This window comes from Mercurialis annua, linkage group LG4 (genome assembly GCF_937616625.2).
Source record: "Mercurialis annua linkage group LG4, ddMerAnnu1.2, whole genome shotgun sequence".
Lineage (NCBI taxonomy): Eukaryota > Viridiplantae > Streptophyta > Magnoliopsida > Malpighiales > Euphorbiaceae > Mercurialis > Mercurialis annua.
In genome coordinates, this window is record NC_065573.1 from 19,352,104 (window position 1) to 19,366,847 (window position 14,744).

Consider the following 14,744-nt stretch of genomic DNA (forward strand, 5'->3'; position numbering starts at 1 on the left):
TGCAAAACAATTGGTTGTAAACGTATATTGAAAATAAAATTGAAACCTGATGGCGTTGTTGATAAGTATAAAGCTCGTCCTGTTGCCAAGGGTTATGGAAAATGTGAAAAACATTGATTTCTTTGATACCTATTCACTTATTACTAGAATAACGTCCATTAAAGCACTGATTTTCAATCGATGCACTGTATGATTTGGTTGTACACCAAATGGATGTTAAGACTGTTTTTTATGATGAATTAGAGGAAGGAATTTAGGATATTAAACTCTGTGGATCACTCAACTTATGCCAAATTACAGAATGATCACTAAAGTCACTTTTGTTATAAAAGTGTCACTGATCTATTTCATAAATTACAACGGGAGGTCACTCCATTGAAACTCACCGTTTTTGTTATAAAACGCTGCGTTTGTTGCCTAGGTGGCTCACCGGAATTGGGCCAAAATACTCTCTCCTCCATGTCAGCGTGTCACTTGCCACGTATGTCTTCTCATTTTCCCAAATCAGAACGGTTATTGGAAGATGTAAACGGTAAAAAAAAAACAAATCCCTAATTCGAAATTCCTCCAAATCAGAACAACAAACGTTCTCTTTTCCCCTTTTCCCTTTTGCAAACCCTAATCTCCATTTCAAATTGTACGCTGCTGCAATTTCCCAAATTCTTCGTTAGAACCCTAGTATTTGATATCTTTGTCTCTGAAAACCCGTCAACCCTAAATAGTTTGTGATTTGAAAATGAAGAATCCATGAATCGCGATTGGAGACCTCGCTGGGCTCGAGATCCACCTTCAAATTATGGTTAGTTTTTTTAAATTACTTCAGTAGTTTATGGACATTTATTTTTGTCTTTAATTTCAGAAATTAGGGTTAGTTGTTTTGTGCTAATAGGTTGCAGTAAATTAGGGTTAGTTGTTTTGTTTTGAGCAACTTTTGAAGTTTGCTATTATTTTGTTTGATTGTCAGGTGGTAATTCTACCTACTTCAGTTTGCGAATGTACAAAGTAGTAGTAGGGCATACAATTAGGTATGATAGGAAATTGTTGGGTTACATAGACTATTGCATTGCTCTGAATTTGACAATGCCTGAGTTGGTATGTATGGGTGTGAGTCTGGGTTTAGGTGCAGATGCAGATGGGTTTAAGTTTTTTTATATATGTGAGGAGGGAGGACATATCTCTTTGGTTCGCCTCCGGAATGAAAGAGATGTCCTTAAGATGGCATTGGATGTGGGTCCTGGAAAAATAGTAGATGTTCATGCAACATTACAGTTGGGTATGAGTTATACAGAGTGTAGTGATGTAGATGAGAACCAGGTGGATGGGCCTGATGGGGATCATGCTGCTGGTATGGCTGGTGTTGGCATTGCTGCTGATGGGAATGCAGGTGTGAGTGGCATTGAAGCTGAAGATCCTCTGTATGCAGAAAATGATCCTGCTGGCAATGATGCAAGCTTATCAGAAGAGTGTGAACCTGGCAATGAAGATAATGAATCTGAGGGAAGTCTATTAGAAGATTCTGATTACAGTGATGATCATAGTCTAGATAGAGATGGAGATGTGCAACAAGAGGATATTGGAGTTGCTGACACAGAAACTAATGCACAAATTGAGGGAGACTTTGATGGTGAAAGGAATGCAGTTGCTGGAGATGGAGATGGAGAAGGGGATTCTTTTCTTGCAGAATCCAATGAGCTACAGTCATGTTCAGAGGGAGACTCTGATGGTGACTCAGAGAAACCCAAATATCGTGACTTCAATGAGGAGAATATGGAGGACCCTGAGTTTTGCATAGGCATGAGGTTTAGGGATTTTGCACAATTTAAAGAGGCAGTGAGGAACTATGGGGTGAAAAACCGTTATGTGATGAAGTTTAGGCCAAATGACAAGAAGAGGTGCAAGGCATACTGTCAAAAGGGATGTCCATTCAGGTTGTGGGCTTCCAAGATGAGCAAGGACAATATGACTGTGCAGATTAAATCTGGTGAGCTGAAGCATGAGTGCAGTAGGGATCACAACATTAGGCATGTGAATCCCAAGTGGATTGCACAAAAGTACTTGGAGCAATTCAGGGCTGATCCAAATTGGTGCCTGAGTGGGATAATGCAGGCTGTTAAAACCAATCAAAAAGCTAGTATAGGCAGAGTAGCTGCTCTTAGGGCCAAGAATATAGCTCTACTTAAGCTAAATGGGGATGAGGCTGACCAGATGACATCCTTAATGGACTACAGGCTTGAGTTACTAAGGACTCATCCTAACTCTACTGTAATGTTCAAAAGAAGTTTGGGAGTTTTTGAAGGAATGTATGTGTGTTTGGGACCTTTGAGGGATGGCTTTATGGCAGGATGCAGGAGGGTTGTGTCTATTGATGGTTGCTGGCTGAAGGGTTTATATGGTGGACAGTTATTAGCTGCAGTTGGGATTGATGCAAATGATTGCACATATCCCATTGCATGGTGTGTGGTTGATAAGGAGACCAAGGAGAATTGGATGTGGTTCCTTGGTCTTCTAGCAGATGATTTGCCAATAAACAACAGCCACGGATGGTGTTTTATGAGCGATAGATAGAAGGTCAGTTTTCTACACTTTATGTATTAATATGAAATATATGTTGTAAGCTGCATTTTAAGTGTGTAATGGCATGTTACTGTCTGATTGTTATTGATTTTCAGTGTTATAATGAATTCTTTATAAGTGTTTGTTTGATTGTGTTTCTTTTTTTAAGTTTATAATGGCAGTGTTAACTTGTTATTGATGCTTGTGATTTTTTTGTAATTCTGTATAGGGTCTTATACCTGCAGTTGAGACTTTGTTCCCACATGCTGAGCATAGGTTTTGTGTTAGGCACATTCTATGTAACTTTAGGAAAACGTATAAGGGTAAGGCCCTTAAGGACCAACTGTGGGCATGTGATAGGGCTACTTACCAACAGGGTTTTGATAAGTGTATGTTGGATTTACAAAACATGTCAGAGGGTGCATATGGGTATTTACAAAGGATTACTGAAGGGCAGTGGACTAGGTCTAAGTTCCAAGAACGCTTTAAATGTGACATGCTTTTGAACAACTTGTGTGAGAGTTTCAATCATGTCATATTAGAAGCTAGAACTAAGGGAATTATCACAATGAATGAGATGATTAGGACTAAGCTAATGGTGAGAATTCACAAGAAGAGGGATGCAATGTCTAGGCTGGACAGTGTCTTCTGCCCTAAACCTTTAAAGAAATTAGAAAAGGCAAGACAATTAAGTTGGTTCTATAGGGCTGATTGGTCAGGAGGGAAAACTTACCAAGTAATTGGATTTGATGGTCAGTTTGCAGTTGATTTAGACACTTCTACATGTGCATGTAGAAGGTGGCAACTGTCAGGCATCCCTTGCCATCATGCAATTTCAGCTATGAATGACAACAATCAGAACCCTCAAGATTTCATGGATGACTGCTACAAGGTTGAAACCTACCTGAGGATATACACACACTTGCTAGCTCCTACCAATGGCAAGGAAATGTGGCCCAAGAGTGATGACCCACCAGTCATACCCCCCCCTGCAGTCAATTTTAGAAGAGGTAAAAAACAGTTATTGAGAAGAAAGGAAGATGATGAGCTTGAGAGGCCTAGAAATAGTGGCATTGTCAATGGGAAAGTCACCAAAAAGGGAGGGATTTCAAAATGTTCTTATTGTGGTAAAAGAGGTCACAATAAGAAACTACATGAGAAGGAAGCTGGGGCTGCACTTGTAAGTTGATTAAAATACTTACCTATGACTATATGCTGTTAATTTTGACTGCTAACTCATGTGTTAACTTGTTTTTACAGGGCACTAGTAGAATACCTTTGGGACCTAGGGAAAGGCCAGCTGCTACTCAACATGAGATCCCTGAAGAGATGCCTCCTCCTATTGGCAGTCAGGACATGCCTCCTCCTATTGGCAGTCAAGACATGCCTCCTGTTACCACTCATGATGACTTGCCTCCTTCTGCTGCAAGTCATGAGGACTTGCCTCCTGCTGCTGCAACTCATGAGGACTTGCCTCCTTCTTCTGCCCCTCATGAGGACCAAGGCCTCAGTGCAGCTACTGAAGACAGTGTGTCCCAGGTATGCATCTAATTGCTATGTTTATAATTTGTAATTGTTTGTTGGGTCTGTCTGTGTTTGTTGGGTGATTTTTGCTGCATTTGTGTTTGTTGGGTGATTTTTGCTGCATCTGTGTTTGTTGGGCAGTTTGTCTTCCAGAAACGCACACCACTTGATGATTTAATTTCACGAAAGACAAGAACATTGTTAGAGATTAATGGACCTGCAGCTAAGAGGATGGAGAAAGGGAAAGGAAAAGCTAAGAGGATTCAAGTCCAAGCTAAAAGGATTGAAGTCCAAGCTCCAACCCCTTCTAGAAGACCCAAGTCTGCAGCTAAAAGGACCCATGTGAGTGAAGTGGCCAAAGACCAGCTGCCCAGACCTCCAAAGCTTCCAGTAAAGAGAAATCTGGAAGCAGTTTACAGTACCTCACTTGCAGCAGCACCACCATCTACCAACAAGGCCCCCGAAGCTCCAAGATCTGTCCAAAAAGCTCCAGATCTGTCTACTAAGCTGAGTACTTTCAAGGCACCAAGATCTACCAAAGCTCCTCCTACTCCAGTAGCACCAACAGGATCCACAGCTTCAAGTGCTGCCAAAATTACAAGTGCTAAGCCATCAACAACCAAAAAGAGGAAGATATGGCTACCACCTGGTCAAAGCTCCAAGAAAGAGCTGTAAAATTCAGAGTGAAGACAACTTTTTGTGGAAGTGTGTAGGGCAGGAATCTTTTCATATTTTATGCATTTTGCTACAATGGGGGGACCATTGTTAGGTTGTTGTGCAGAGAATATTAAACTCTAGCTTTTGTATAGTTGGTGGTGCATTATTGAATTGCATCTGCCCCACTTCCTTTTTTTGTTGTTCCTGTTAGTTTTGGACAAATTTTTTATATTAAATGGATGCAGGAGTTTAAAGTACATGCTATTGTCATTTTCTGTTTCTTTATGTACTATAATTGCATAATTGAATTGCATTGCATATATAAATCAAACACTTTAGTTTCATTAAATTCCATCAACACTTCAATTACAAACATTCTTAACTTAACATTATATATAGATAGACATAACCATTACAACAAAATACTTGACATAAATTTAGTGAACATTCATGTAACTCTTTAGCTCACTTGCAGCTGCATCTTCCTAGATAAAAACCAATAACCATAACAACAAAATACTTCACATAAGTCCAATTCCAAGCCTTCTTATTTTCAGTCTCATTCTTCTCAACCTTTTCCAGCAATCCAGCTAAGATAGATTTTGTTCTACTGGGCAATGCTTGATCAAACCAGTAGAAGTAGTCACACCCACCTCCTGACTGTGTATGCGAAAATTTCATAATTTAGTTTCAAATCAGAAAATTTAAACAACAAATTACATATGGTAAAAAAATTAACCTGATAACCGTGGCACCCAAAGAAACGCCTTCCAGGGTTAGCTTGAGTCCAAGCTGTTTTCAGCACAGCAGGTTGATTGCAATGGCAGTTGGGAACAAACGTTGGATGCTCCATTTTGCTGAAGGCGGGTGCAAAATATCAGATTTGGGTTCTTGCAGAAAAAGAGAAGTTACACCAACAATCTATTAGTGCCAGCAGATCACAAAAGGGAGATAATAAAAAATTAGGGTTCTTGTGAATTGGGGATTTTCTCATCAGAGACTTGAATAAGGAGGTAGAAGATGGAGAGTGGATGTTGGTAAAAGAGAGAAGTTACCGTTGTCAATTAATGAGGAAGACTTACCCAATGGATAGGTTAAAAATGATGTGGACAGTGAAGAGAATCAAAGGTTGACTCAAACTCAAATAAAGGAAATAAGAAATTCTGCAGCTAATATCATGGAGTGTGCTGCAATATCAATGGGCATTAAACAAAAGAGATTCTTGCCTTATACTAACCCATGATTTCAGCTATACCGTTGGAGACTTATTGCCTACATATTGTTTTTGTTTCCATTATAATCTCTCGTGTATATCTCTCAATGTTCTCTATAAATACTTTCTTTGTATTTCATATTCAGATAAGGAATGAGAATTACTTTTGGTTTCTGAAATTCTCATGGTATCGGAGCCAACACGAGAGACTAAATCTTCGATTCTCATGGCCTCTTCTGCTATTGTCAAAATTCAACCAGAAATTGAACTTTCTTTACAAACCTTACACCAATGCTCCAGCCTTATTTCACTCAAACTGGACAGCTCTAATTTTTTGCTTTGGCGTTCACAGATGGAGCCACTGATTCACAGTATCAACATGGCGCATCACTTGATCGAAGGCAATGAACCAGCAAAGGAGATCACAAAGGAGGACGGAAAAATTGAATCAAATCCAGAATACCTTCTTTGGCTACGGAATGACGGGCTCCTAACGGCATGGCTGTTAAGAAACATAGACACAGAGGTACTCATTTCTCTAGAAAACATGAGTTCAGCCCACAAGGTATGGAAATCGATTGAGGAACAAATCCTTCCTACTACTGTTGAAAAGGAAATGATATTAAATAATACCTTGATGTCTTTGAAAAAGGGTAATCTCCCTCTAGATGAGTATCTTAAAAAATTTAAAAGTCTTTGCGATAGTCTTGCAGCAATCAAAAAACCTATTGATGAAACTAGAAAAGTGTTTCATTTAGCTACAGGTCTTGGACCCAAGTATCAAGACTTTCGAACAGCTATGCTAACAAAACCACCTTATCCTACTTACCATCAATTTGTGTTATCCTTGCAAGCTCATGAACAGATGTTGAACAACACTGATGATCAAGAAAACATGCCACGACATGATCATGCCTTTTTTGGCCAACGAGGACGAGGACGGGGACGCAATGGAGGCAGGTTTAATTCTCGAGGAAGAGGATTTAACCCAGCTGCCAGACATAGCTCCAATCCTCGACAGAACTTCAATAGTGATGAACAGGTTAGAAGAAACTTCACTGAACACAATTCCAATTGGAAAAATAACAATCAGCAACAAAGAAAAGAAGGCACCACAACTTGTCAAATATGTGGAAAATTCAATCACTCTGCTCTTGAGTGTTGGAATAGATTTGATCATACTTTTCAGCCAGAGGATCATATACAAAAAGCTCTTGCAGCAGTGAACTTAAAGCCAGATGATGACCCTATCATGTATGCTGATTCTGGAGCAACTACTCATATGCTAAATGATCCAGGTAAACTCTCTAAAATTACTCGATACAAAGGAGCAGAAACTATTTTTGTTGGAAATGGTGAAACTTTAAATATTTCACACACTGGTGAAGGAAATATTGAAACAGCAGATGGTACATTAAAACTCAAAAATGTTTTAGTTGTTCCTAATATTAAAAAGAACCTTATCTCCGTGGGACAATTAACCAAAGATAACGCTTGTACTATTCAATTTGATGCTAATAGTTTCTTTGTTAAGTCTCAGCAGGGAAAAGTAATTGCTAAAGGCTACAAGAATGGAGGATTATATGCCTTAGATGAAAGGAAACATGAAGCTCTAGCAATTTTTACACATAAAGCATCACAGAGTATTTGGCATAAAAGAATGGGTCATCCTCATTCAAATTTTCTAAAGCATTTGCATTCAAGAAACTTGATTAATATTTCTAGTTGGGAAAAACAGAAGTCGGTTTGTATTAGCTGTCAAATGGGAAAAAGTTGTAAAATTTTCTTTTCTTTATCTAATAATATTTCAGATTTCCCTTTAGATAAATTGCATTGTGATTTATGGGGTCCTGCCCCTATTTTTTCATGTCAACAATTTAAATATTATGCTGTTATAATTGACGACTGCACTCGGTACACTTGGCTCTTTCCCTTAAAGAAGAAATCTGATTTCTTTAAAAATTTTGTCAAATTTCAAAAACAAGTTGAAAACTTTTTTGAAAGGAAAATCAAAGTTTTCCAAAGCGACGGTGGAGGTGAATTTACGTCTACTGCGTTTGAGACGCATTTATCAAATTGTGGCATACATCACCAATTTTCTTGCCCCTACACTCCAGAGCAAAACGGTGTAGCTGAAAGAAAACACCGCCATATTGTGGAAACAGGTTTAACTTTACTATTTCAAGCAAATCTTCCTCTTAAGTATTGGGTCGATGCTTTTCTTACTGCAGTATTCCTAATCAATCGTATGCCTCCCTCTACTCTCAATATGAAAACTCCTTTCTTTAAATTGTTTAACTATGATCCTGATTATGGGAGTTTAAGAATCTTTGGATGCAGATGCTTTCCATACTTGAGAGATCATAAAAAGAACAAGTTCTCCAAGAAGACATATCCTTGCATTTTTCTTGGATATAGTCCAATGCACAAGGGTTATAGATGTCTTTGTCCATTAACAAATAAATTTTTTATTTCTCGCCATGTTATTTTTGACGAAAGTGTCTTTCCTTACGCTCCCCATACAGTTTCTACATCGCAGGAAAAATTGGAGGTTACAACTTTCCCAAACAAGATTGAATGGATGGCAAAAGAAAGAAGCAAGGATACTCAAACTCAAAAAGGGGAACCTTGTAACAGCTCCAACAATATTCAAAACAAACTTGAATCAATCCAAAAAGGGGAACCTTGTATTGACTGTGATCAAAACAGTAGCATCGCTAATACAGCAAATGAAGTTTTGTGTTACAATGAAGACATAGATAAGCAAGGAAGCGACAACTGTATCAATAATTCAACAAACATTACTGATGTTGCCCTTGATGATGTTGCGCTTCAAAACACAACAGAAAATATAGATCCCCCTGATTGTTCAAATGAAAATATTGTATCTCTTGATGAACATGAGCCTTTGGACTCTTCTAATGCCTTTGGCACCTTACCTAATATTGACTTAAATTTACATGATGCAGGTCAAAATGAAAAGTCTCAAGGAACTCCAATGGTGACTAGATTAAAATTGAAGAAATGTCCTGAACTTGATCCAGCACTTGCTAGAGATACTCAAAAAGTTCGAGACAGAAGGAGCCACGTGACATATATCACATACAACAATAATGATGTTCCAAAATCATATAAAAGTGCTCTTCATATTCCTCATTGGAAAGAGGCAATGCAACAAGAAATACAAGCTTTGCATGACAATCACACATGGACTCTCATGCCTCGTCCTACAAACACAAATATAGTCGGCTCAAAATGGATTTTTAAAATTAAATTCAAAGAAGATGGATCCATAGAGCGATATAAGGCTCGTCTTGTGGCTCAAGGATATACTCAAGTAGAAGGTTTAGACTATGCAGAAACTTATAGCCCGGTTGTAAGAGCAACTACCATACGTCTCATACTAGCTATTGCAACTACATCAAATTGGAAAATGAGACAACTTGATGTCAAGAACGCCTTTCTACATGGATATTTGAAAGAAACTGTCTACATGGAGCAACCTCCTGGATTTGGCGATCCAAAATTTTCTAACTTTGTTTGCAAATTAAACAAATCCCTTTATGGCCTTAAGCAAGCACCGCGCGCTTGGTTCAACCGTTTATCCGATTTCTTAATTCATATTGGTTTTATATGCAGCAAGGCTGATTCATCTTTATTTATTTTACACAAAAATAATGTGGTTATACTCATGCTAATTTATGTCGATGATATTGTTCTTACAGGTAATAATGAAGAGGTTATTCACTCTCTTATACAACAACTCAGTTCAGAATTTGCTTTGAAGGATCTTGGCGAACTTCGTTATTTTCTCGGACTTGAAGTACAACGTTTCTCCGGTGGCATCACTCTCTCCCAAAGTAAATACATAAAAGACCTCCTTGATCGAGCAAAACTTCTTGACAGCTCTCATTTTAACACTCCAATGGCGCTCAAAACTCAATTAACGCCACAAGATTCAAAATTAATTGAAGCAACAGAATATCGAAGTTTAGTAGGAGCTCTTCAATATTTAACCTACACTCGTCCTGACATTGTTCATGCTGTCAACAAGGTGTGTCAAAAACTTCAAAATCCAACAGTAGAAGACATGAAAGCTGTTAAAAGAATCATTCGATATCTCAAGGGAACCATGCATTATGGAATCAAATTTTTGACTCAAAGTCCATTAAAGCTATACGGATTCTGTGATGCGGATTGGGCAGGGTGCCCTCACACTCGAAGGAGTACAACCGGATATTGTATATATCTAGGTGCCAATTGTATTTCTTGGTCCTCAAAGAAACAACCAACAGTCTCACGATCCAGCTCTGAAGCAGAATATAGATCTTTAGCCTCTACAACTGCTGAAATAGTGTGGATCACGTTTTTACTCAGAGATATTGGTGTCAAACTCCATGAAGCACCTCAACTTTTTTGTGACAATAAGAGTGCTCTATACATGACCATTAATCCAGTCTTCCATGCTCGCTCAAAGCACATCGAGATCGATTATCACTTTGTCAGAGAAAAAGTTGCCATCGGTGCATTAACCACTCGCTATATTCCATCAGTTCATCAAATCGCAGATATATTCACGAAGCCCTTACCAAAACAACCTTTCTGTCTTTTTCGCAGCAAACTTGGAGTACACTCTCTCGTTCCCTCCAGTTTGAAAAAGGGTGAAGAGAATCAAAGGTTGACTCAAACTCAAATAAAGGAAATAAGAAATTCTGCAGCTAATATCATGGAGTGTGCTGCAATATCAATGGGCATTAAACAAAAGAGATTCTTGCCTTATACTAACCCATGATTTCAGCTATACCGTTGGAGACTTATTGCCTACATATTGTTTTTGTTTCCATTATAATCTCTCGTGTATATCTCTCAATGTTCTCTATAAATACTTTCTTTGTATTTCATATTCAGATAAGGAATGAGAATTACTTTTGGTTTCTGAAATTCTCAGACAGTGTCCTTTGGCTGACATGGGTTATTAATTGACAAGTTGGACAAATCCGGCAGTACCTAGGCAACAAACGCAGCGTTTTATAACAAAAACGGTGAGTTTCAATGGAGTGACCTCCCGTTGTAATTTATGAAATAGATCAGTGACACTTTTGTAACAAAAGTGACTTTAGTGATCATTCTGTAATTTGGCATAAGTTGAGTGATCCACAGAGTTTAATATCCAAGGAATTTACATGGACCAACCTGAAGATTTTGTGATACATGGTCAGGAATAAAAAGTGTGCAAGTTGATGCACAAAATTGTAAGTATACAATATCATGATTAAGTAATAAATAGTAAGTAGAGTGTCGAACCCACAAGCAATGAATCTAATAGAAAAATAGTTAATTAAACTATTATCTGAGCAATCAAAGATGAGGTGTTTTTGTATTTTAAATTAAATTAATAAAAGAAGAACATACTAAATAAAAGAAATTAAAAATGATAACAAACAATCTAGAATATTGTTTTCGTATGTATTATTGATGCCCTATAAATATTAATCATATCATCAATTTTAGTTGTTTCATACAATGGAGGATATATCGAAAATCACTAATCCCGCTTTCAGGCTCGAACTAGCCGATTGATTATAACTCGAGTACCTCAAATAATCCTTACTGTTACGACTTACATGACAATAGAAAATAACCCACAATTATAACCAAAGCATTAAGATCAAGTTATCCACATAACGCAAACATGGTTGTTAGACTCATGTTTTGTAATTATGTATTGGTTACCTCTTCCAATTAAATTGCTTATGTCCCCTCCTTACAATTCAATCTAACTTCATGCAATTATTGGCCAATTAATCACAAGCATTAAACTCAATAACTAAGATTGTATTAAAAAAGAAACATATGTAATTTAGTTTTCAGATTTTAAACCCAACATCCATACTACTCACAATATTCCAAGTCAAGAAATTTAGCTAGACATGGTAAAATTAAATAAGCAAACAATAAATAATAGCATAATTAAAGAGAAGAGAGAAAAAATCAAACTTGATTTGACTTGAAAATAATCTGCTTCGATGAAATTTTGAAATCCAAATTGTGCTTGGATGATTTTACAAGTGAAGTTAAAGAAAAACTAAAATAAAAAGTAAAACTAAACTAACCTAAAGAATAGAAGAATGAATGTATTTACATAATGAATTGAATGAATTATTAGCCTTGAGCCGAGCTCTATTTATAGAGGTCTTGAAACTTAAGTTTTATCATACGTCAATCTCCTTTTAGGATTAAGATCAAGTGTTGAATGTGTAGAGAAACACTCATAATCCAATTTGGACTTTGATCTTTGATGCTCTCAATCTTTTATAAGTATAAGATTCCACCTTTTATGTTGTAAAAAAAGTCTGAGTCGAACTAGGATTGATCCACGATGAATTTAGCGCATTTCAAATGAGATTTTTGTCAATTTTCACTCTTTCAAGTGTCCTTGCCGAGTTCCCTCTTTTCTACACCTGTCAAGGCTTGTTAAACTCGACAAGATTGATTTCCAGACTTCATTCTTGCCGAGTTCTCCATTTTTGCCGGCCGACAGAATCCTTTGTGCAATCACCAACTTTAGAAAGGCATGCACACACCTCCAAATGACTTAGTTCCTAATTCATTGGAAATCTTGAGATGTCTCGTTTATTTCATAGGAAAAACAGAATTTCACCAGAGATCTCTAAGTATTCCTAAATATCCAATCAATGGAGAAAGGTCAAATCTGTAAGTAGGAAAATGTGAAGCGCAGTTTGTCAATTTTTAAAATTTCATAAGTCGAGCTATACACCTCCTAATGATGTAATTCTTGATATTTTGGAGATCTTAGGATGTCTACTAAAATTTACATGAAGAACACTTTCTCATTTGAAGTCTTGAAGAAGGATAACATATTTTCTTCGTTTCTTTGCAAATTCCTTTGATTCTTGGTCCATGAATTTCTTGCATAATTGACCTATAAAACAACACCTTTCCAAATATAATTTTCTCAAAATAATATACAATGCACACATTATACTTAGAAAAGTACTATATAAATTATGTGTATCACAAGTTAGACAAATCTTTGCATGGTCTAAAAAAGGCACCTAAAAATGACATAAAAAATTTGATAACCTTGTCATCTCAAATGGTTTTAAAGTGAATGAAAGTGACAAATATATCTACTTTTAATCTAAGAATAAACTTTGTACTTTCATATGTTTATATGTTGATGACTTGCTGATCTTTGGATCAAATATTCATGTTGTTAAGGTTATGAAATCATTGTTGTGTGCCAATTTTGATACGAAAGATCTCGAAGAAGTGAGTGTAAGTCTTATATCAATACTACTAAGAATGCACATGGAATTTCTTTAAGATCAATCTCACTATGTTGAGAAGATTCTAAAGAAATACAATTACTTTGACTGTATACCTGTTCCAAATGTAAAACTAATTAAAAACATTGGTGATAGTGTACAACAATATGATAATGCGAGCATCACTGGAAGCCTTCGGCATGCCACTGATTGTACTAGACCCAACATTGCATATGTCGTTGGATTTTTGTGCAGGTTTGCAAGTAAACCTTGTATTGAGCATTGACATGCTATTGAAAGGATAATGAGGTACCTTAAAGAAACATGAAACTTGGGTTACTTTGTCGAAAGCATCCTGCAGTCCTTGAAGGACACAACGATGCAGATTGAAATATATTGTCAAATGATTCCAAAGTTACGAGTGATTATACTTTTAGTATAGCTAGTGGAACTTTTTGTTGGATATCAAATAAACAAACAATCTTAACTCAATCAACGATGAAGTCAGAAATGATAGCACTAGCCACTACTAGTGAAGAAGCAGGATGTCTAGGAATTTTGCTATATGAGAATCCTTTATGGAAAAGACAGATACCAGTTGTGTTGATCCATAGCGATAGTACCGCGGCCATTGCAAAAATTGAGAGCTGTTTATATACCTCTAGAAAACGACATATATGTCGTAAGAATAGTATGAAGTGTTATAGTGGATCAGGAACACACTAATGATAACTTAGCAGATCCCTTGATGAAAGGTTGGGCTAGAGAGGAAGTTCACAAAACTTTTAAATAAATGGGACTATTGCCTATAGAATGAGTCATTCATGATGGAAACCCGAACTAACTGACTGTAGATTCTAAGAAATAGGTTCAATGGGCAATAACAAGTTGTGAATGATATGAGCCAGAACATGCAATATTGAAACATGATACCTAAAGCGATCGAGGATGAGTTAATAAAATCTCTTAACGAATTATATACTCCAAATGGAGTGGAATACCAAGCTACATGTGTACTCTTGATAGTTTCACCTTTGTGAATATGGAAGTGGGGGCCGTTTTCTATGAACTTTAAGGGCAAAAATTTATATAGCGTTCACTAAACTGGGATAGAGGTGCATGTCATTTAATGCATGAGCTTATGAATACACCTTTGAAAAGGGATGGGCGTGGTTTGATGTCCAAGATAGAGTTCAAGACTATGAGTCACTCTTGTTGAATCAGAATCCTACTCACTACGCAAAGGTTCAAATTGAAAGATATCTTTATTTATGCCCAATCTTATGGATACAAGAATTACTCGAGAAAATATTTTTTGAAAAATTCAAGGTAATGCATCAGTGTTGAGCAGGCGAGGATGCGAATGTCGGGCGTACCACTCCAAGTACTCTAGAGCATAAACCACAACATCTAACCTTAAGAACGGAAGCATATGATCAAATGGGAACATACCCCATCTGTCAGACGCAGCAACCCTGGAGGTCTGCATCACGTACCGAAGTGAACTC

General features: G+C 37.1%; 1 protein-coding gene across 1 annotated transcript; it reads right to left on the reverse strand.

Annotated features, from left to right (window-relative positions):
* Nucleotides 1-5,199: 5,199 nt before the first annotated feature.
* Nucleotides 5,200-5,622, reverse strand: LOC126678400 (uncharacterized). Its single transcript, XM_050373297.2, has 2 exons — nucleotides 5,474-5,622; nucleotides 5,200-5,394 (listed from the first exon to the last, which is right to left on the reverse strand). Exons 1-2 carry the CDS (start codon nucleotides 5,585-5,587, stop codon nucleotides 5,200-5,202), a joined length of 309 nt encoding a protein of 102 aa, XP_050229254.1. The 5' UTR covers nucleotides 5,588-5,622.
* Nucleotides 5,623-14,744: the final 9,122 nt, after the last annotated feature.